The sequence below is a fragment of the Bos javanicus genome, chromosome 29 (assembly GCF_032452875.1).
Source record: "Bos javanicus breed banteng chromosome 29, ARS-OSU_banteng_1.0, whole genome shotgun sequence".
In the NCBI taxonomy this organism is placed as follows: domain Eukaryota; kingdom Metazoa; phylum Chordata; class Mammalia; order Artiodactyla; family Bovidae; genus Bos; species Bos javanicus.
The window spans coordinates 10631752-10657038 of record NC_083896.1 but is presented as its reverse complement, the minus strand read 5'-3'; the positions used below and the strand labels follow the sequence as shown (position 1 = coordinate 10657038).

Below are 25287 nucleotides of genomic sequence, written 5' to 3'. Positions count from 1 at the left end.
CACAGGTCTAGGTATTTTAATCATTTAAGTATAACTCTTAATCATTTAGAAATAACTGAAGCACCATATTCTATATTAGCATCCCTCTACAAGTCTGTGACAAACAACCCTGCAGCTTATAGATCATGGAATGATCTCTGAGAGAAAATTTCATATTTAATTCTTATGTCAAATGATGAAACCAAGAAAAAGAAAGATAGAGCCTGGAAATCCTTTTAAAGAAAATCCATTATTAAAATTTCATTAGCTCTGAATGGAAGGACATAACTAAATTCCTAAATGGTCAGGTTTATTCTAACTCTCTCTATAGTGGTTATCTATGTTGTGTTCTTCTCCAAATAAGTCATATGAGAATAGACATCCTGCTGGTGCTGTGAAGGAAGACCTTCAAATGTGCTACTGTGGCTGCCAATATGGATGTCCAGCAACGCCGTGTTATCCAGCATTCAATGTACAGAATCCAGGTGGCACCTTTCATGACATAAGGCATAGATACTAAAAAACCATAGATACTAAAATTCTTTTGAATTTATTATTGTTCACAGATGGTTGGATGGCATCACCAACTCAATGGACATGAGTCTGAGTAAACTCTGGGAGTTGGTGGTGGACAAGGAGGCCTGGTGTGCTGCATTCCATGGGGTTGCAAAGAGTCAGACATGACTGAGTGACTGAACTGAACTGAATTGTTCACAGCAAACTCAAGAGAATATATTTGCTCAGGAGAGACAGTGAATTATGTCAGAAATAGCACCAGATTGGGTACTTAAAAATACCAAAAAATATTTTTTTGCAAGGTCAAAAAAATATTTCACTTCTCTGAGCTTCAGTTTTCTTACCTGTCAAATAAGGGAAGAATTATCCTTTGGCAAAGCCAGGTGTAGACTATGAGTAGGTAGATTGTACTTGCAGGAATCCTAGACAAGTTTTGCACAGTGTTCTCAATAGAAAGTCAAGGCATTCTTACAGCACATGAAAATTTTAAGTATTAAAAACAAATGTCAAAAAAAGCACACAAATAAACAAAATCCCTCTTTCAAGATAAAACACTCAACAAACTAGGACTCAGAGGGAACTTCCTTGAGCTGATAAAAGCCATGTATAAAAATCCCACAGCTAATAATATGTTTAATAATGAAACACTGAACTTTCTCCTAAAAGCAAGAACAAGACAAGAATGTCTGCTTGTCCCAATTTTATTTAATATTGTACAGAATACTCTTGCCAAGGCAAGAAAATGAAATAGAAAGCATCCAGATTGAAAAGGAAGAAGCAAAACTATCCCTTTTTGCAGATAACATGATCTTGTATACAGAAACTTCTAAGGAATTCACTGAAAAGCTATTAGAACAAAGAGGTTCAACAATATTACAGGGTACACAAACAATAAGTAAATAATTTATTGTATTTCCATACACTAGCAATGAAGAATTGAAATTAAGGAAACAAACATTTTATAGCATAACAAATAATAAGATGTTTGGTAACAAATTTAACAAAAAAAAATGCAAAAACTGGTACTTTGAAAACTATAAAACACTGTAGAAAGGAATTAAAGACCTAAATAAAGAGTAAAGCATTCACTGGATCAGAGAATTTAGTACTATTAAAATGGAAATATTTCCCAAATTAATCTACAGATTCAGAGCAATCATTATCAAAATCCCAGATGATTCTTCTGTAAACTGACAAGCTGATTCTAAATTCATATAAAAATGCAATGGACCCCAAATATCCAAAACAATCTTGAAAGAAGAACAGAATTGAAGATGTACACTTCTCAGTTTCAAACTTACTACAAAGCAAGTAATCAAGACAGTATAGCACTGGAAAAAGATATAAATCAGTGGAATAGAATTGAAGATCCAAAAATAAACCTTTACATTAATAGTCAATTGATTTTCAACAAGGATGTAAAGGCAGTTCAGTGGGGAAATAAAATACTTTTCAACAAACGGTTCAGGGACACTTGGCTATCCATATACAAATATACATAAAAATTAACTAGAAATAGGTCATAGACATACATGTAAGAGCTAAAACTATAAAATTTTTAGAAGAAAAGACAGGAGTAAATTTTTGTGATCTTGTTACATGAAGCCTCCTTAGATATGACAGGTGACATGAAAAAAAGTAAACTAGATTTCATCTATTTAAATTTTTTTGCTTGAAATGATGCAATCAAAAAATAAAAAGACAAACCATGGGATAGTACAGAATACCTGCAAATCATGTATAAAATAATGAACTAGTAGCAAGAACATATAGAGAACTCTTATGAAAGAACTAAAGATCAAAAAAAAAAAAAACACCACAAAATGAAACAAACAATATAAACAACTTAAATAGGCATTTCTCCAAAGACAAATGAATAGCCCAAAAGTACATGAAAAGATGCTCAGCACATCACTAATTATTAGAGAACTGCAAATCCCAAACCACAATGAGATACTACTTTATACACACTAGGAAAACTACAATAAAAAGGAAAGCTAAGAACAAATGCTGATGAGGATGTGCACAATTGAACCTTCATACATTGCTGGTAGCAATATAAAATGGTAAAACAGCTCTGCAAAACAATCTGGAAGTTCCTCAAAAAGTTAAACACAGTCACCACACAAGACAATCATTCCTCTCCTATATACTCAAGAGAATTAAAGACATATGTCCATACAAAAACTTGCATGTGTACTCATGGCAGCATTATTCACAATATTGAAAAAAGGCAAACAACACAAATGTCTACCAACTGATGAACAGATAAACAAGATGTCAGACTTGGTTCCAAATAGGAAAAGGAGTACATCAAGGCTGTATATTGTCACCCTGCTTATTTAACTTATATGCAGAGTACATCATGAGAAAAACTGGGCTGGAAGAAGCACAAGCTGGAAGCAAGATTGCTGGGAAAAATATCAGTAACCTCAGATATGCAGATGACACCACCCTTATGGCAGAAAGTGAAGAGGAACTAAAAAGCCTCTTGATGAAAGTGAAAGAAGAGAGTGAAAAACTTGGCTTAAAGCTCAACATTCAGAAGACTAACATCATGGCATCTGGTCCTATCACTTCATGGCAAATAGATGGGGAAACAATGGAAACACTGAGAGACTTTATTTTGGGGGGCTCCAAAATCACTTCAGCCATGAAATGAAAAGATGCTTTCTCCTTGGAAGAAAAGCTATTACCAACCTAGATAGCATATTAAAAGCAGAGACATTACTTTGCCAACAAAGGTCCATCTAGTCAAAGCTATGATTTTTCCAGTGGTCATGTATGGATGGGAGAGTTGGACTATAAAGAAAGCTGAGCACCAAAGAAGTGATGCTTTTGAACTGTGGTGTTGGAGAAGACTCTCAAGAGTCCCTTGGACTGCAAGGAGATCCAACCAGTCCATCCTAAAGGAAATCAGTCCTGATATTAATTGGAAGGACTAATGCCAAAGCCGAAACTCTAATACTTTGGCTACCTGATGTGCAGAAATGACTCCCTGGAAAAGACCCTGATGCTGGGAAAGATTGAAGGTGGGAAGAGAAGGGGATGACAGAGGATGAGATGGTTGGATGGCATCACTGACTCAATGGACATGACTTTGAGTAAACTCTGGGAGTTGATGATGGACAGGGAGGCCTTGTGTGCTGCAGTCCATGGGGTCGCAAAGAGTCAGACATGACTGAGGACTGAACTGAACAGACTGAAAATTAACTAAGCTGGATAAAGTGGGAATTCTAGGGAAATATTAAAAGGTGCAGAAAGAGGAAGCTTGGGACACCAACTTTGCTGGCTCCAGTTTTACTGTGGGCCTGCCTTTTGTTCCCAGATGGTTACATACCATTCCTCTATTTAGTTTCTCAGATCTTGCCAGCAACCTCAGGACGTGAAACCTTCATCTCTGCACAGGCATTCTGGGTACATGTTTACATGTGTTCTGTTCTTTACTCTGTGTAGTTTTTATGTGTGCTCACTGGAAATGCCCTTTCCTCTCTCGCATGAACCAACAGCCCCCCCCAACCCCATAAATACCATGGGTTCCCTTTCTGAGTATGTTTCAAAGATCAGTGTAACAACGATTGAAGGCAAAAGGAGAAGAGAGTGGCAGAGGATGAGATGGTTAGATAGCATCACCTACTCAATGGACATGAACTTCAGCAAACTCTGGGAGATAGTTGAGAACAGGGAAACCTGGTGTGCTGCAGTCCATGGGGTCGGACTTGACTTAGCGACTGAACAACAACCACAACTGCAGTTCCCAGAAGGCTCTTTCAAACCCAGAGAGGAAACTTATAAGCTGAAAGTACTGTAAAGGCCAGAAGAGAGGAGGAAAAGGAATGTCTCCATTGTGTCAGCCTAGTCCTCCTCATACTGTCTTGATTCAAAGCCCTAACTTCAACCAAGTTGGAATCAGAGCCGTTGCACAGAGCTGATATTTCTTAAAGTGCATTGTGATTTTTCTAAGATAATTTCCCCTCTGGATTCTTTTCTAACTCCATGGCTACCACCCCTATGGCCAGATGCACTCTAATCCCAGTGTAGACCAATTTAAGGCTCTGTACTCTGTAATTTTCCATAATTTTCTTAAAGCTGTGATCATCTTATCCTAACTTTTTGTTCTGTAAGGGAATTAACCACTGATAGTATGAAATCCCTGTCCTAAGAAATAAAAATCACATCCAGTCTTTGTAAGACAGTACCCATCTAAGCCATCCTGGGTGAAATTTCCCAGCAGCAGAGTTGGCCAGCAGGTTCTGAGTGTTTCTGCAAACACTCAGAAAACAGACACAACATTTTTTATTTTATGACTGGGTTGGACATTTCTTAGTGCCATGGTCTGTGTATTTACTTGGGAGGTATACAAAATGAAGTCACATAAAGAACTGTGGAGGAAAGAAAGGGGGAAGAGAGGAGCTACCAAAACAAAGTGAATAAAAGCTTTACACTAGTATAGCAGAGCTTAAGCACATTGTATTAACTGGTTTCAATTAGAGCGTATGATCCAACTGTGGGTAATGGGAGGCGGACTGGGAGAACATGCTGAAACAATTAACACTTTAAAAGAACATCTCCTCTGGTTTCTTAGAGGAAAGTCTGTTTTTATTGATTTCCCATAAAACAGAAAAATTACTTTCATAATCTAGAGAAGCATGGTAGGGAAATTGTTCATATGCTTCTAAATTAAAGAGAGTATCTGGCCCCACTCTTCAAAAATGGCTTTATATTTCTCAAAATACAAACATCTCAATATTACACTCCATATCATCAGTTCTTTCCTGTCACAGGGCAAATGTTTATCTCCAAGAGCTTCAAGATTTCTTTTTTTATAGTCATAAAGAGTTGTGTATTAACTCATGGAAACTTCATGTCCCAGCCTGAATTCCTTTCAAAAGAAGGTATTAGCCACTCAGTTGTGTCTGACTCTTTGCGACCCCACAGAGTGTAACCTGCTAGTCTCCTCTGTCCATGGAGTTCTCCAGGCAAGAATACTGGAGTGGGTAGCCACTCCCTTCTCCAGGGAATCTTTCCAATCCAGGTATCGAACTCGTGTCTCCTGCATTACAGGAGGATTCTTTACTATCTGGACCACCAAGGAAGCCCTTCAGAAAAAAGAGCCCTCCTAAATAAAGAGCCCTCAGTTAATGATGATTCCTCACCAGTTTATCCCCCATCACTTTCTTCTAAAATGACCTGTCTTTTTTTTTTTTTTCCTTTTACCAGTTTTCAACCAATTACCATATGCCCGGTGTGAATTAACACTTGCTATGCATTATCTCATGTAAATCTCAAAATATCTTGTTACAGGTGCAAACTCAGAGAGATTAAGCAAATTGTTCAAGGTTATAAAGACAAGCAAGTGGCAGAATTCATATTTTAACATAAACTTTGAAGTGAAAACAGCAAAAGTGAGTTGCTCAGTCACGTCTAACTCTTGGTGACCCCACTGCAGGCAAATTCTTTACCATCTGAGACACCAGGGAAGCCCAACACAAATCTTATTCAGTTCTAAAGCTTTTATACTTAACTATCATCAAATATTGCACCTTCTCTCTTCTAAAATCCATCTTGAGGTAAATCTCCATTTGGAGAATTTATAGTTTTTTCTACAGACCATGGGCTTTCCAGGTGGTTCAGTGGTAGAGCATCCCCCTGCAATGCAGGAGATGAGGGTTCAATCCCTGGGTCAGGAAGATCCTCTGGAGAAGGAAATGGCAACCCACTCCAGGATTCTTGCCTGGAAAATCCCATGGATAGAAGAGCCTGGTGGGCTATAATCTATGAGGTCAGAAAGAGTTGGAAATGACTTTTTGACTCAGCATGCACTATAGACCATTATATAGCAAGTATTACCCATTATAATGATTATATGCATGTATTTTTCCCTGTTCTATCCCAGGGAATTGAAAGGTCAGTTACAACTTATAAACTATGCTCAGTAAGTGCTTCTTGAATGAGTAAATAAGAATTGATATATTCAGAGTACAGTGTTCTAATATTTGCAAATGCTTAAATGATTTTTGAAAATATTTCCCATATCTATTTATAGGTGAATATTATATAACAATAGAGATATGTAGATATAACGATATCCATGATAAGCTCCATAATAGCAGAGGTTTTATTTTCAACTTAGCTTTTCAGAACTCCTCTCATGATACTCTTTTTAAATTTCCAGGAATTAAGGGGTGTGCAAGCATATAATTCTTCTATGTATTGATACACCACATGTCCAATCAAAAAAATAATATGTTACAGCCATTTCTGAGTAATGCTTAATAATTAAGGATTGTGTTTAGGGACATTCCTCGAGGTGACCTAACCCATGCATAGGCCAGAGTCAAACTGAGTGGACCAGAGACCTGCCCTGAACAGCAGCAGCTGGTCAAGTCAAAGGTTCTTTATTTCCAACAGCCAAAAACTAATTCTTAGCCTATTTCACTTCAGATTTAGAGACCTGCCTGTCTTCACCTGAGTCCCAGAACCTATGGGTCTCTTCTCATCTGTTAATAAGTGGCAGGGTTCGGGTAACCACTGTGTTCATAGTTGTGATCATACAAACCAATGTGCATACAACCCAACTAAATTTAAAGCACAGAGGTGAGGAAGGCTATCATTCTAGTGTTTAATACAGCCGTACAAGGAGAGTTAAGTAAACAATAAAACTGTCACACTTCTCACTAGAAAAGATATTTCACTTACAAGTATTCAGGAATTATAAATGTGTCCAGGTTTCTGTATAATTACTGGAGGTAAATTTTCTATCCAGCTTGAATCACAATCTGTACACTGTAATTGTATCTAAAAGGAAAAGTCTTTAAAAATACTTCTTGGTCCCATTATTACAGACATGTGGAGTGCCAAAAAAGAGAGCCTCCTAGAAGAGAATGAGCAAGAAGTAATAGAAGTCATTTTTGAGGCAATAGGTAGCTGTTGTTAAGCATCTGCAAAGCAATTTGGAGGGATAAATTTTCTTGGAAAAACCAGTGACAAAAGCTCTGCATTTAAAATAAACCTGAGGGCAAATGAACACACAAAGATCAGGACTGTTCTGAAAAAAGTAATGAAGCCCAATTATAAGGATACAATCATCCCAGAACAAAACACCAAGAAAGAACGAGGCAATAGGGAGAGAAATGTAGGAAAGAATCAAGTGAATTTTAAAAATGCACAAAGATAACAGAAACTATCTATTTATTATGAATTCAAGTATGTATTGATTTATTTATAACCTGCTTCAGCCCATGGGGGATTTGAGGCTAATAAGACATTCTGTTAAACACAGGAGACTAAGAGTTTCTCTATTTCTTGAGAGATGAGAAAATGAAAATTAATACCAGAACTACTTTACATATCTTATACAGTTTTGTTATGTAAAGATGCTTTTCACTACTGTATAGTTAAGTATCCATACTTTCCACTTTAGAATGTGGATTAAGTCATTACCAAATTATCCCTTGCTCATTTTTATGTACCCACCTATTGTATATAACCAAATACCGAAATGGATGGACTATTATAAATTATCAAAATCCCACGATTCTGAGTACTTCTTTCTGTCTGAGATTACTACTCATTACATCAACTTTAACTCTAGCGGGAGCTCCATAAATGTTGCTGACCAGGGGATACTAGTTAAGGGAGTTTTATTTACTTTTTGGCTACAAATAAATCAAAGAACAATAAATTTCTCAAAACAAACAAAGTAAAATCTAACATGGAACTCTGCTCAGTGTTAAGTGCCAGCCTGGATTGGGGTGGGGGGCAGGTTTGGGGGAGAATGGACATATGAACATGTATGGCTGAATCCCTTTGCTGTTCATCTGAAACTACTACATCGTTAATCAGTTATAGCCCAGTACAGAATAGTTTATGGTTATCAAAAAAAAAATGTATACAACTTAATGGGAAAAAGTAACTTACTGGTTATCAGCAGATTATTGGGACCTTTTCACAAAATCAAAGAGAGATTTGAGGGAGCAAAACCTCAAAGGGCAAATACTTGGCAGCTCAAGGAATTTTAGCAACTGAAGTTCACAGGTTGTTTCCCAAACTATTGTCATTCATATGATTCAATATTGATGGCTATCAGTTTCATATCTCTCTGGTACAGATTTAAAATACCCAGGAGACAGAATCCAACTGGCTCATCTAGAATCAAATATTTAGCTCTGGATCAGTCAGTCATGGCCCAAGATAGACTCAGAGAACCCAAACATGGCTGTGAGGTGCCTACCTTTGCAGAAAGGAGTTACTGACCAGAGAAAGTAGAATCATTATGGGTTGCGCAATTCCTGCAGAAAGTGTCTGCCCCACTAGGAGAGGTATTGGTTTGGCCAAAAAGTTTTTCTATAACATCATATGGAGAAATCCAAATGAACCTCTTGGCCAGCTCATTATTACTTTTAAGTAAATGGCAAAGGAAATCCATGTAAACAGTAGCTTCCAATTCTAAAGCAGGAGCAAGAAGAAACATCTTTTTGATGCCCTCACCTAACCATAGAACTGAACATCAGATTTCAATGTTGGCCCTTCACACTTGTGATCTTCAGGAAGGATCTTAAATGTAGTCATTCCCATATTTGATCTTTAGTGTCCTACAGCAGGAAGACAATCTGGGATTCTCAGATCCTCAATGGTCCAACCCCAAGGCAATAATGAAGGCTCAACTGTTTTGTTAAACCATAAGACACAGAATTCTAATAATGGACTTTCCTGCAGTAAGACTATACAAAATAACTATAATGTCAAATTTATTTTATTTGGAGCTGGAATTATCAGTATTCTGGAGGATCAGCTATTAACTGGAATACATGAATGTATTTGATAAAATGCAATCACTATCTTATCTTTCATCTTTAGCAATTGCCACAGTGCCTGGCACAGCTGAATCAAATGACAAAATTTTGTTTAGTATGAGAACAAAATTCCTCAAAACACACACTCTGAAGGAAAAAGTATAACAGGACACCTGAAGGTCAGAAATGGAAACCACCTAAGAAAGTAAAATATATATTTATTCTTCTTCAGCAAGAAATATGAGGGCTGTAAAAAATTTACTAAAGCTTATATTATAAAGAGGAAATCAACAAGTTGAAGATGCGTTTATTAAATCTACACTCACAGAGCTCCTACCATGAACTCAGGGATTTACCTAGATGTAAGTATACTAGGACCCTGAAGAGTACATGATTTCCTTGGAGAAACAGACATATAAATCAGTAATTGTGAAATACTATCATCAGGGATACAATAAAAGCAGTGATTGATGAAGAAATAGAATTATTAAAGCTCATCTTTTCTCTGGCATCAGCAGAGTCCCTAAGCATACACTCCCTTCTGACCATCTGCTCACAAAAGTGTGACATTTTTATTCTCCGAGTCTCGAGCAAGTCTCAGCTGCTTCCACACTGCCAAAATGCCTCCAAAATTTACCACCATCGTCTCTCCTTCATTAAAGCTTACCCCACCATCTCATCTTCCACAGATAAACAAAAGACAGAGACAAGCTTCCGCTTTCTCACACGATCTGTGAGAAACAGGCTCCCTCAGACCTACTGCCTTTTAACACAGCCATCAGTCATGCTATGATAGTGCAGCTGCGCCTTTCAGAAGCCTGTACCTCAACAAAAGATGAGGGTATTTATTAAAGAGTTCCACATATCACTTTACACTGCCTGCAAGGTGGGTCAAACGAGGGGAATGTCTCAAAAGGAACCTTTGAACTTTTTGTCCTCATCACACACAAATTATTTCATGACTTGCAAACTGTCAGTTACAGCACACACAGTTCCCAGAGGAACCACTGTCCTTTCTATCGGGCAATGTATGTATAAGAGAGAATCATATGAATCAGTCACTTTCTTCACTTATTCAGAGCACAGCTTAGCAGAGTGAGTTCACGAAAGGACAGTCAGGGTGTCCAGAATCTATTCCCGGACTTAGAATTCGTGCACTGTTCTTAGTTCCTCTGCATTTAAGTCTTCCATTTGCTACACAGGAATAATGACATAGTACCTGTTTGTTTCTAAGGCACTTGAAAATTCTGTGATGGAAGATTTCACACAAATGCAGAGTCTATTATTATAACACGAAGAGTTGAAAATTGCAAATCCATGTACTCATCACTATTAAACAGTCAACACAAGAATGGAAGAAGAGAAAGAATCTTTCTCTAAGGCATCTAAAATCAAGTATTCATGAATATGCAGCTACTGAGAAAAATAAATGGGCAAATATATTCATTTCAAAGACTATTCAATTGTAAACCATCAATAATCCATTTAGACAAATCCTTTGCAATTTGCTTTCACTCCAAAAATAAATACATAGAATCCCTGATCACAGGTGTTTCTTAAAATGAAGAGCGTTCTGAGGAGACATTCTTTCTCCTTTCAAAAGGTCTGCTGAACTCTAGAATTTCAGAGTGTTAATTCTAGCACATTCCATGAAGGTTGTTCCAAAATATAAAAATAATTATCTCTTAACCTGGCCAATCTTAGAATAATCCAAGTAACTTACAGTACAGTGGTGAACAGGCATCCAAGCAGGACCTTCCACCGAACAGTTCTGGGCTGGACACTTGCCTTGGTTTTGCTGCAAATAAATAAAACTGATATTATGTTCTATATACTATGTGCAGCAATATACGCCATTGATAGGTTTATCATCAACGTATTTATTGCCATATTTACAAGTACAGGAGAAATCTTTGAGGATGATTTTTTGGTGCAGTGCTGAAAGAAATGAGGTATGTTATTTCTACTCTTACCAAGGCCAAAGAAACTATTCTTTGCTGTGTTCTATTACTCTAAATCCTGGGGTTTTGGAATCAGGCTTTCTCAGCAGCTGGTTTTTCAGATCCCGGTAGGAACCATCTGAGAAGCCTCCAAAGCCAGAGGCAGACCTGGTCTCTCCTCTGGGTTCCCCGAGGACCCTGATACATCCTGTATCCCTGTGAGACCACTTGAGCCAAGTAACAGAAAGATGTGTTTACTTATCTCCCCTTCCAGACTGTGAACTAGTAGTGAAGATCTCTCTAGGGCATTTCATAGAACCAGAGAAAGTAAAGTTGGACAAGATAGATTTTAGAGGCCTTTCTTGTCAGATCAGAGACTGAGGTGCAAAGAATTGAAACCAGGAGCACAGAGATTTAACATTCTAAACCATTTGCCAGGCAGTACTTTTCATATAAGAGATATTTCACTTATGAGATACATAAGAAATGTCTCAGGCTAACCTATTCTTTTGTTGTAACTCCTATAAATTCAATACTAATTGGCCTTTTAGAGAAAATGAAGTGCTTTCTTTTAACCAGCAATACAGCTCCATCCTGTAATAAGAGCTCTGATTAGTGCTAAAAGGGGAGGAAATGATTACAAAACTTTTTTATCTCTTATTTTATTGCACACTCAAGTATAATACATAAAAATTACTAACAATATTAGCAATAATCATATAAACCACAGATGTGATTTACTGAATTACTAAATATGCTAAAGATTATTCTGGATTCAGTATTTTATCACTCATTGCTAAAACAAATATGGACAGAAGTATTGTTATGCCCATTTGACAGAAGAGAAAACTGAGGCTCACAGAGGGTAAAAAACTCATCTATAATTTATCCTACAGGAAAGCAGCATAACTGAGACTGCAGCAAAAATCTGACTGACTCTGCAGCCCATGCATGCTCCTTCTATGAGAAGCTCGTATTTTCATTTTCTGTTTAATGGAGCTTAAGACATGTCATCAACTAACATGATTTCATCTTATCAATGATCCTAACATGTCTAATTTAACTGGAACAAAGTATTGGATTCAGTACTTGTGCTAAGAATCTTATTTTGTGATTTGTAAGCTTTTCAGAGCAACCTTTATTTAGGTGATTTATTTTTAAGGCATCACTAAATTCTGAAATGCTGTTTGAGTGATTATTGATAAAGTCACCATAAAATACACTTACATCATCAGTCTCCAGGCTCAGTATTCTTGTTTAAATCAAAATATGACATAAAGTACCAACAGGGTATATAAGGTGCCCTGGACTGGTGTCAGGTGACCACAATTTCAAGCTAAGCTCTACCACGTGCCTGCTGCCAGGAGGTGCTGTGAGTCTGGTAGTCACATCCGTAAAACAGAATTAGTATCTTGCCTAATTCACAGGGCTCTCCAGGTGGCTCATTGGTAAAGAATACTCCTGCCAGTGCAGAAGATGCAGGTTCAATCCCTGGGTCGGGAAGATCCCCTAAACAAGGAAACGGCTAATCCACTCCAGTATTCTTGTCTGGAAAATTCCATGGACAGAGGAACCCAGTGGGCTACAGTCAATGGGGTCACAGAATCAGACATGACTGAGTGACTCAGCATATACAAATCCATAGGACTGCTCTCAGATGATAAAGATTTGCTTCAGATAACTATCACAATTTGCAAGGACTTTATGAAAAAGGACATGCAAAGTAAAAGGACAATTTTATTTTCCTTTTCTGATAGGATAAGTCAGATAAATATAATTTACCTACATATAAAGATAAGCTTTTTGAAATGTGAAAGCATTATTAAAATGCTAGCTATTATTTCTAATTATGAGAAATCATATCAAATAATGTTAGTGGTGAAGAATGTGTCTTTTGTAGTAATTCATAATAGTTATTAGTAGTAATAGTAGTAATAATAAGCTCTTTTTATATCTAGATAATGTATATTTTTATGGAGCACATGGTAAAGAGGCAAAATTTAATAAATAAGTGAGCTGTGCTTAGATGTAGGAATATGAGTACTCATAAAATGTGATGGGGGGCATAAATAAGGAGTGTTTAAACTTCTATGGATATATACCATGGAGTAAAGAAAGACAGAACTCTCTCGGAGTTTCTTGTCTCACTATTACCTGAGTTTCAGATATTAAGGCCTTCTCATTGCTGTTTTGAAAGTGAAAGTGTCCAACTCTCTGCGACCCCATGGGCTACTGCAGTCCACCAGGCTCCTCTGTCCATGGGCTTCTCCAGGCAAGAATACTGGAGTGGGTTGCCATTCCCATCTCCAGGGGATCTTCCTAACCCAGGGATCAAACCTGGGTCTCTTCCATTGCAGGTTTCTTTAACGACTGAACCACCAGGGAAGCCCATTGGTGTTTTAACCATGAAAATTAACAATATGATCACACACAATATGTGATCATATTTTTAATTGGTGCTTTAATTACGAAAATTAACAATATGATCACACAGGGACAGATAACATAAAAAGGCCTACTGAAGACAGATGCTATGAAAATATATATTATTTTGTAATCTACAGTGTGTGACTAGAAAAAAAAAAAGATTGGAATAGAAGTTGGGATCTTAGATTTCATTAGTGTCTCCATGAATCTATTTGTGGAACTTTGGGAAAGTTACTTTAACACTTCAAACCTCATTTTTCTCACTTATAAACTGAGAGGATTTTATTTGATCCACTCCTATATCTACCCATGTGAGTGCCGCATGTGTGCTCAGTCACTTCAGTCCTGTCTGACTCTTTGTGACCCTATGGACTATATCTTCCCAACCCAGGGATCAAAGCCTGGTCTCCTGCATTGCAGGCAGGGAGTTCTTTACAGCTGAGCCACTGGAGAAGCACATAGCCACCTATATTCCTCCCAATAATCTAATCTGTTTCCTCCTCCAAAGAGGCACATCCTCAGTTGAGGATCCCTATCATTCTGATCCACTGTTAGCACAGGATGTGGTTACTTCTCTGTGAGTTTGCATGATAATAAAGGTTAAGAGCTACTGGACCAAACACTCTCACAAGAGTTTTCCACTCAGCGTCCTTACTGAAAACCCCAACCTCAGGTTTTACCTACCCCTTTATTCTACTTCTAAAGAAGACAGAATCTAACATGGGTCAAGGGAACTGTCACAGCTAGGGAAGAAAAAGGTTAAAAATTCTCTTTTTCTTCTCCATCTTTAGTATTTTCTCTCTAATATTTAATGCGGGAAACAAAACAGAGTTTGGGGTTATTGGCTATGGGCTTCCCTGGTGGCGCAGAAGGTCAAGAATCCACCTGCTATGTGGGAGACCTGGGTGTGATAACTGGGTTGGGAAGATTCCCTGGAGGAGGGCACGGCAACCCACTCCAGTATTTTTGCCTGGAGAATCCCCAGGCAAAGGAGCCTGGGGACAGAGGAGCCTGGAGGGCTACAGTCATAAAGAGTCAGACACGACTGTGCGACTAAGCACAGCACAGCCCTTAGAAGGCCAGCAAGAATCAGTATAAATACTAGGGGAAAGGACACTCTCTAGTCTATTTTTAAGTTAATTTCTTAGGTCAAAAATCAAGAGGAAACATTAGAATTCCCTCAATGGCCAGTCTCTCTCCAAGTTAGAGTTTAAGGTAGAAGTTGGTGACAAATTACCCTAAAGACAGATTTCACTTTCCCTTCTCCCTCTCATCCATCGACACTGAATATTTATGCCTCTAGACTGTTGATATATGACTTGACCAGAATTTGGGGATTTGAAAAGCTAACTCTGAAAAACATGTTTTCTTAAGAGCAAAACTATCTATTGAGTTTTGGTCTTTTTAAAATATTATGCTGTCTCCAGCTCTCTCATCTTCGTTGGTTGTCTTTTTCTGACTTTAATTATCTTGACATATTTCATTCCAGAATATCCTGAGCAAATGAGCCAAATATGCTGGACAATTACATCTCAGATTGATTATATAAATATCTAACCACAAAGAATTTCAAGAAAATGCTATAAAGATTTTTCACTCAACCCATTCCATCCCCAGAGAGAGTAGAAATTTTTTGTGTATCAGAGGCTTACATTTGTTACAGTGTTTTGGAGTTTAGATCAGTCCTGGGCATTCACTGGAAGGACTGATGTTGAAGCTGAAACTCCAATACTTTGGCCACCTGATGTGAAGAGCTGACTCATTTGAAAAGACTGATGCTGGGAAAGATTGAGGGTGGGAGGAAAGGGGGACGACAGAGGATGCGATGGTTGGATGGCATCACTGACTCAATGGACATGAGTTAGGGTAAACTCTGGGAGTTGGTGATGGACAGGAGGCCTGGCATGCTGTGGTTCATGGTGTCGCAAAGAGTTGGACACGACTGAGCTACTGAACTGAAGTGCCTGTATGGGCTTCCCCAGTGGTAAAGAATTCGCCTGCCGATGAAGATCTGATCCCTGCGTCAGGAAGATCCCCTGGAGAACCAAAGGGCAACCCACTCCAGTATTCTTGCCTGGGAAATCACATGGACAGAAAAGCCCGGTGGGCAACAGTCCATTGGGTCGCAAAAAGAGTTGGACACAACTGAGCAACTAAACAACAACAAAGTGACGTTTTAGTCATTTAATTCTCAGAACAAGTTTGTGTGTGGTAGAATAAGAACTGATATACCCAAATAAAATTTTGACCTAAATGCTTCATTCAAAACAGCATGTTCTTCTAAAAGCAGAGAAAAAAACTAAAAACCTCTGTTGTTCTATTCATAATAAAATGATTCTCATAATCATAGAATTTTTTCCTGTGTTCAGAAGCGTCATATAATAGTACTATATACATATTCTTCACTTATTTACTCAGCCACTCATTTCTCATACATGCTTGGTATATATAGAGATAACAGAATTCAGAGATATTAAAATTTAAATCCTCTCTTAAAATGCACCCAATATTTTAGGAGATATAATGCAACATGTTACTTTTAAAACAGGATTAAAAACTAGGACCACTCATTCATTTATTCATTTAGTCAACAAATATTCATTAATAAATTAGTTATTGTATTATTTAGAAATAAGGATATATCAAGACTCAGTCTATGTCTAGAGAAGTTCTCAATCAAAGAAAAAGGGCCACTAATAATCATGAAATTATTATATAATGAAAGCTGGTATATGGTATACCATATGATATAAATAAAAAGTGACATGGACAGAGGAAAAAGATGTATCTCATCCATTTTTAGGATCAAGAGTAAGGGATGAGCAAGGACCCTGAAAAATGGTGCAGAGAAACTGAGGCCAAAGGCTAGACTCTTGAACTGTGACTGACTGAGTCAGGTATGGCTTTATAGAGAAGATACTTCATTTTTCTAGTGAAGATTTTAGGAGTGAAAGGATGAGTAGAGGGCCTTCCAGGAAAAGGGATGCCATGCACCAGCTGATAGTGAACCAAGGTGTCCTTGGACTTGGTGAGGAAACCCCTTGATTTTGGGTCACAGAAACCTTGGAATGAGGGCAAGTATGATTCTATGCTACAGGGAAAGCAGACTTTAGCCATTCCCCTCGTTTATTTCTACTTCACAGCTTATGGACAGCAGGGAGTCCTGCCACAGAGTGGACCTAGAGGGATCCAGGCTTGATCCTATAAAAACAAACAAAAACTCAAGAGGTTCTCCTGAGTTTGGTCTCTGGAAAAGCACATAAGGTATCTTTCCCATCTTTTCCGAAACTCTCAGGTGTTTGACAGATAAAGAAAAAGAGATTAAAACATGATGTTTCCAAAGGGCAAAATTAACTGCCATGGCAGAACTAAAATGACTGTACTACTGTATTTCCAAATACATTGTGAGATGTAAAGTATGGTATAAATGTAAGGAATAATTACATTTAAAGGATGAATTATTGTAAACATCATTATTTAAGAATTAATGCTTAGTCCATTCTAAAGGAGATCAGCCCTGGGTGTTCTTTGGAAGGAATGATGCTAAAGCTGAAACTCCAGTACTTTGGCCACCTCATGTGAAGAGTTGACTCACTGGAAAAGACTGATGCTGGGAGGGATTGGGGGCAGGAGGAAAAGGGGACGACAGAGGATGAGACGGCTGGATGGCATTACCAACTCAATGGACGTGAGCTTGAGTGAACTACGGGAGTTGGTGATGGACAGGGAGGCCTGGCATGCTGCGATTCATGGGGTCGCAAAGAGTTGGACATGACTGAATGACTGAACTGAACTGAAAATTACTAGAAAACACATTTGCTGACTAGTGCTGCACTCAATATGCCAGCAAATTTGGAAAACTCAGCAGTGGCCACAGGACTGGAAAAGGCCAGTTTTCATTCCAATCCCAAAGAAAGGCAATGCCAAAGAATGCTCAAACTACCACACAATTGCACTCATCTCACACGCTAGTAAATAATGCTCAAAATTCTCCAAGCCAGGCTTCAGCAATACGTGAACCGTGAACTTCCAGATGTTCAAGCTGGTTTTAGGAAAGGCAGAGGAACCAGAGATCAAATTGCCAATATCCACTGGATCATTGAAAAAGCAAGAGAGTTCCAGAAAAACATCTATTCCTGCTTTATTGACTATGCCAAAGCCTTTGAGTGTGTGGATCACAATAAACTGTGGAAAATTCTGAAAGAGATGGGAATACCAGACCACCTGACCTGCCCCTTGAGAAATGTGTATGCAGGTCAGGAAGCAACAGTTAGAACTGGACATGGAAAAACAGACTGGTTCCAAACAGGAAAAGGAGTACATCAAGGCTGTATATTGTCACCCTGCTTATTTAACTTATATGCATAGTACATCATGAGAAACGCTGGGCTGGAAGAAGCACAAGCTGGAATCAAGATTGCCAGGAGAAATATCAGTAACCTCAGATATGCAGATGACACCACCCTTATGGCAGAAAGTGAAGAGGAACTAAAAAGCCTCTTGATGAAAGTGAAAGTGGAGAGTGAAAAAGTTGGCTTAAAGCTCAACATTCAGAAAACGAAGATCATGGCATCTGGTCCCATCACTTCATGGAAATAGATGGGGAAACAGTGGAAACAGTGTCAGACTTTATTTTGGGGGGCTCCAAAATCACTGCAGATGGTGACTGCAGCCATGATATTAAAAGATGCTTACTCCTTGGAAGGATAGATAGCATATTAAAAAGTTATGACCAACCTAGATAGCATATTAAAAAGCAGAGATATTACTTTGCCAACAAAGGTCCATCTAGTCAAGGCTATGGTTTTTCCAGTGGTCATGTATTGATGTGAGAGTTGTACTGTAAAGAAAGCTGAGCACCGAAAAATTGATGCTTTTGAACTGTGGTGTTGGAGAAGACTCTTGAGAGTCCCTTGGACTGCAAGGAGATCCAACCAGTCCATCCTAAAGGAGGCCAGTCCCGGGTGTTCGTTGAAAGGACTGATGCTGAAGTTGAAACTCCAATATTTTGGCCACCTCATGCGAAGAGTGAACTCATTGGAAAAGACTCTGATGCTGGGAAGGATTGGGGGCAGGAGGAGAATGAAGGGGATGACAGAGGATGAGATAGCTGGATGGCGTCACCGACTCAATGCACATGAGTTTGGGTGAACTCCGGGAGTTGGTGATGGACAGGGAGGCCTTGTGTGCTGCAATTCATGGGGTCGCAAAGAGTCGGACACACCTGAACAAGTGAACTGAACTGAGTAATATATGCTTTAGTATAGTTACATAAATTTCAAAAAATTGGGGGAAAAACACAACTCTTTGGGATAACTTCAAATCATTGCAGCTATATAATGTGTATGTATACTTTCATCCATACATACATATTTGTGTATACACATATGTATATAAATAATTGTACTTAAAGAAATAAAGATTTTCATCCAATTAGTTTCCTAATATGCCATAAAGATGCTTTGCCACCCATGAACTACAGCTTGCCAAGCTCCTCTGTCCATGGGACTTCACACTCAGGAATACTGGAGTGGGTCACCATTTCCTTCTCCAGGGCATCTTCCTGCCCCAGGGACAAAACTTGTGTCTCCTGGCATTGGTGGGCAGATTCTTTACCAGTAAGCCACCAGGGTAGCCCCACAGGAAATTTGGGCAGGCCCAGAAAGAGAAACTCCCTAAGACCAACAACAGTGATGACCCAGGGTCTATTACTAAACTCTCTTGTCTCAGTTATGACGATTAAAAGAATTAATACAAGTGCTTAGAATTATTTCTAGACATAATCAACATTACATAAGCGTCAGCTATTTTCTTTGTTTTTGTTATTATCATTATGATGATGTCAGGCTCAGAGAGCAAAAAATATGACAATCCCAGGGTAATAACTTTCCATTCTCCTTTTTTTAAATTTCCCTACCGTACTTCAAATCTGGAGGGATCAACAACCAACTAGCAAATGAGAAATAAGAAAAAAAAAAATACCTAGCTCTACCTATAGCATTACCCCAAAGCAGACACTCTATCTGAAGACCCCATAGTAAGAAAAAGAGAATATTTAATCAGGAAAAGTGTTCAGAGTTCTGATTACTATTTGAGACTGGACAATTTTAATTACTTAATTGAGGCTGTATTTGTGATTTTAAGTGGCTGTAGGACTTTTAATTCTTTCCAAGTACCTGGAAAGTCATGGACTGCTTGAGTTTTCATCAAGACAGCAAAGTAGGGATCACTGACACTAAGAAGCTTTAAATAAACAATTTTGTATAAAATAAGCTACAAGGATATATTGTACAATACAGAAAATACAGATAATATTGTATAAAAACAGTAAGCAGAGTATAATCTTTAAAAATTGTGAATGACTATATTGTACACATATAATACACAATATCATTCATCAACTCTACCCTGATTTAAGAAGTTTTAAAGTAACAAGAGAGAGCCCAAATAAGAAGATTTCTAGTACTACATCCTGCTTGTTCAAGATATCTACTACAGATAATAAACCCGCTCATGGTCAGCATTAACATTTGTCATTAAATTTGGGGCTTAATTCCTCAATATTCAACTTTATCCCTTCCTGGGCTTATCTTTGTACTCGCTTCCTTTCATTAATATTTTCTCAGGTGTCAAAGATGTTTAAAATGAGTTGGCCTAACTAGTTTCTTAAGAAATCCTTAGTAAGATTAACATTGTGCTGGGAAATCATACATTCAGCTCTTCTGCAAATGAGAAAAATGCTGCTGACCCATTCTCCAAAGGATGCTGAATGCTGAGAGAGAGAGTTTTTTAGGAGACAGTGATGGCAATGCTGAGTCATGATCACGTTTTCCAAAATCTCTTGTGACTCTCCAAGCAGGCATTTGCCTGGGTTAGCAGAGGTGCTAACCAGTACATAAGAGGATGAAATATGTCATGTTAAAATCTTTTCTAATCATTTGGCTACCTGGATAAATTAACTATGATGAGTTATATAAGCTCTGAATGTTCAAAGCAGACCACATTTGAATATTTATCATATATGAGTGTCACTGTTGGAACTTATTTTATGGCATCAATGGAGAGAGGGCCCTGGAAGAAGGCATTTCCCAGGTCTATAATAAAATAATATTTATTGAGTACTATTAGATGCCAGGTACTTGAAGTGAGTTGTTAGTTCATTCTAATATTAAATTACTTATCCTGAAAAGCAGTGGAAGAAAGCGTTTAAAACAATGAGGAATCCAAGGTTTTAGAATCCATATTTAGAATGCTAAATCTGTCACTTTTTAGCTCTGTGAATAAGTTTCTTAGACTCTGTGAATTTCAGTTTTCTCATCCATAAAGTGGAGAGAATAATACCCAGTTTAAAGGATTATTATTAGGATTATATAAAATAATAATGGAATATATTTAACCCAGGGTCCAATATACATTCTAATCAGAAGTGTATTTATTTATATAATAAAATATATTTATTAATTAGAGACATATAAGTTAATAAGATTAATACTTATTAAACAGAGATTTTCCCCCTATCCCACTTGGCTTCTCTAAACCTATTTTCTCACCCCAAGTATAAAATAGTATGCATCTCACAAATCTCACATGTTCACTATGAAAATTAAATGAGAAAAACTATGAAAGTGAAAGTTGCTCAGTTGTGTCCGAGTCTTTGCGACCCCATGGACTGCCCATGGAATTCTACAGGCCAGAATACTAGAGTGGGTAGCCTTTCCCTTCTCCAGGGTATTTTCCCAACCCAGGGACCAAACCCAGGTCTTCCGCTTATACAAAAGTACTTTACACACATCAGGAATTTTAAATCTAAGTTTTCAATTTAAGTTGGAAAGAACATCTGAAATACTGCAACAGTTTTAGGATGACTAAATTTGGGAGCTAGAATTGACTCTGCAGTCTGGAATCACATATTTGAAATAATTGGTCTGTAAATATTTCTAAGAAATATATTATATTACAGAATTTTGTGGAAGCATCTTCTGATAATCCCTGAAGCTCTAGAAATCTCCAAAGTTAAATTATTGCTACGTAGTTAGATTCAATAGAGTAATTTAAGCTTCTAAACATGAGATTAAAAATACAGTCTTGTAAAGTACTTTAAATGACATTGATATTTGCATGCTGTCACTGCATCCTACTGACATAATAAGATGAGACAAGCGAAATGAACTACAATTGTACTTTTCTCCTTGCAAGAAAGAAACTTTGAACATTATCTACTACCATAGTCAATGAATACTTTTCATTGGTAGATCTATTATATCATAAACTACAAACTCCTGTGGAAACAAAGCCTGTGATTTTTAAAATAAGCTACATTTTTCTTCCTGACACATTTTAAAATTCATCTGTAAAAAACACCTCGTTTGAATAAACAGCTAATGAAAAATATCTAAAATCTCAGGTCTGCCAAATAAGGCCCATCCTTTGAGGAAAGAAATGCCATTCAGAAACAAGATCAAAGCAATTCATTTCTATTTTCACTGCTACCATAGAGACAAAGAAAAAACAGTGAAGAGTTTTAGCTGACTTAATTCTTCCTGAAATTTATAATTAACTACACAGGAAAGGGGACAATTACCATATTTCTAAAGAATAAAGGATTTAAAAAGTTGAGCTTTTGATAAGACATAATTATAACCTATTAAGTATGCAGTTCATATCAATTTGTTCTTATAATCTTCTTGAGTTTCCAAAAATTGCATTTATATTGGACAGTGTTTTATGAAAAGTACACACAGAACGCCATCACTTTAAATGTAGCTAGTTCTCTCTTGTCACAGGTTTTTCTCCGATATTAAAAATTCTGCCAAAGCCTAACACAAAGATAAGGGGGGTAGATGGATATTATTTTTGTATGTGCCTTGTCTTTCTGACACCTATGAATATATGTTTTTGGACAAATGTTAATCAATGAAAGAATGTTCAGGCACCATAGCCAACATCAAGCAGTCAGCCAGGAAGAACTAACAATTAGACCTGTCCTCGATTTAAATAGAACTTCAGATTGCTAAGCAAATTACATGTGTGTTAATTCAGGACAGTTTTATTTTAAAGGACTAGCAAGAAAGCACTATAGCTTGAAATCCTAGAGGAGTCATAACAAAGACCAGGGAGGGAGAATTTCTTTTTTTTTTTTTCCTAAAAGTATGTTTTCATTTATGGTGTCTTTAGCAAAGGATTTTCAAGTACTTTTTATTAGCAAGAAAATCTCTAACTCCTCTTCACATTTTCTATTTAGAACTATATTTTCAAATAAGTAATTTTTTGGAGATACCATAAATACAATGTGATAAATTATGTATCTCTTTGTAAAAGTATGAACTATAGGAGAGGTAAATTTTGTTTCAATACTATTATTTCAACTGTGTCTTATGGACCAAAACAATTCTTGCTGATATGGGTAATAAATGATATGACTTGTATCTTTAAAATTGACTTTTGGAATTTTAAAAAATATGTGCAAGTGGTCTTCAGGGAGAATCTCTGTTGTCACCTTTATTGCTACGTGGAAAAGTAATATATTTGATTATTCTGAGGCATTTCTGTCTAGGGTTTTCAGAATAATTTAAGAACGTATTTGAAAATGACTAAAAATTTTAACTCCTATCTCAACCACAAAATAACAGAATACCTATTTGGGGCTCTGTTTGCATAGTGCTGATGTCATCTTTATAGTTCGTTGGATAAATTCCAAGCAGTAATCATTATTATGTTTTTTTAAGTTCCTTTTAGAGGCTACTTGGGGTAAAACCATTCAATGGTACTGATACATTTTGTTCTCTAAAATGCAAAGCAATGCTAAAAAAAAAAAAAAGGCAGAAGTGCTGTGAACTTACTTTCCATTCCTAGACAAGTTTGTACCCTGAAAGCTGAATGCAATCTAATGCATCCTGCTTTGGGGGGGAAAAAAACAACTTTTATTATTTCTTCAATTTTTTTATGACCAAGTGATTTAGGACAATAAAGCCACTTTTAAATTTTCTATTGTACAACTTTAAGACAAATTGTAATGTTTTATACTAAAATATACTATATAATCTAAAAATTATTAGACCTTTATTAGTATAAATGTATTATAAATACTAAATATAATTTCCCCTAAAACTAGGTTAAGTATCATATCATATAGAATCTCTGAGAAGCTAAACAGATATAAGTTGGCCTTTTTTTTTTATCAAACTGAAAATCTGATCTGGCTGCTTTAGCTTTTATGTAATATTAACACAAATGTGCTACTGACCTACAAGTATTTTAAATTTGACACTTAAAGGTTTAAATGATGCTCATTTAAGCTGCTTTATCAGAGATGTGATACAGTTGCCATTATTCTTGGAGCATGTGAGGACTTTTACCTCTTTTATCCCATTTCTTTTGTACTAAAATGACATTTCAAGTATCATTTCAGGTCTGGCAATCATTCACAGAGAAGTTCACCAATCACCTGTCAACTGAACATTCTATTGATCAGAATACAAAGATACTTTTCACCAGTATTTCTTGTGAAGTACATGCTATATAAACATACACATATGTGTATGTATAAGTTGTAGGAAGGAAGTGCTTCCATCCACTTCCTTCCTAGTTCATTTACTTAGTCAGCAATGTCTACCAAATGTCTGTTACATGAAAGAATCAATCAACACTTACAGTATACCTGTCAGCACCATACTAGATCAGTGGCTATAAACCTGACTAATAACTTCCCCATCACCTTCAAAGACATCACATTTTAGCAAGAGATAGGCACGTGTAAAAACTGATTGTCCTGGATGATGACTATTACTCAGATAGGGGCTTCCCTTGTGGTTCAGCTGGCAAAGAATACGCCTGCAGTGTGGGAGACCTGGGTTTGATCCCTGTGTTGGGAAGATCCCCTGGAGAAGGGAAAGGCTATCTGCTCCAGTATTCTGGCCTGGAGAATTCCATGGACTATACAGTCCTTGGTCAAAGAGCTAGACACGACAGAGCGACTTTCACTTTCACACAGACACAGATCTCATACTTAGGACACAAAGATTGACTAGCTCAGTTCAGGAGAACAGTATCAAGGAAGATATTTACAGAGAAATCTGCATTTGAGTTGAGTCTTAAAGGTTAAAAAAAGCTTATTAAGAAACCATAGGCTAGAGAGTTGAAAGGCATTCTAGACAAAAAGAAAAGCAGGTATATAGAAACAGAATAGAATTCAGATTGTTTGGGGAACTAAATATAATTGACTACAGTTAAATCTAAGGCATGAAGAGTGATGGGATCAGAGACAGGAAAGTTAGACAAGGGCCAGAGGAAAGAGGCCCATGTATATGAGGTTAAGCTAGTAAACTTTATCCAATAAGCCAATTCTTAAATCCAAGGGTGCAAAAGCAACTGAGTATACAAATCATCTAGTTATCTTACTAAAACACAAGTTCTGACTCAGTAGTTCTAGCAAGGGACTCAAGATTCTGCATTTCCAACAAGCTCTGAAAGGATGCCATTGAAATTGGTCAACAGACCACACTTTGAATAACAAGGAAGTAGGGTACTGGGGGAGAAGGCAATGGCAACCCACTCCAGAACTCTTGCCTGGAAAATCCCATGGATGGGGAGCCTGGTAGGCTGCAGTCCATGGGGTCGCAAAGAGTTGGACA

The 25287-nt window shown here is 37.3% G+C and overlaps 1 protein-coding gene across 6 annotated transcripts in view; it reads right to left on the bottom strand.

Annotated features, from left to right (window-relative positions):
• DLG2 (discs large MAGUK scaffold protein 2) overlaps positions 1-25287 on the bottom strand; it is a 2330119-nt gene that overhangs the window by 1804600 nt on the left and 500232 nt on the right. For all 6 annotated transcript variants that reach the window (XM_061406089.1, XM_061406091.1, XM_061406093.1 and 3 more), the window contains exon 4: positions 11014-11088. In XM_061406089.1, coding sequence (XP_061262073.1) covers positions 11014-11088 — 75 coding nt within the window. The remainder of the gene's footprint in view (positions 1-11013; positions 11089-25287) is intronic.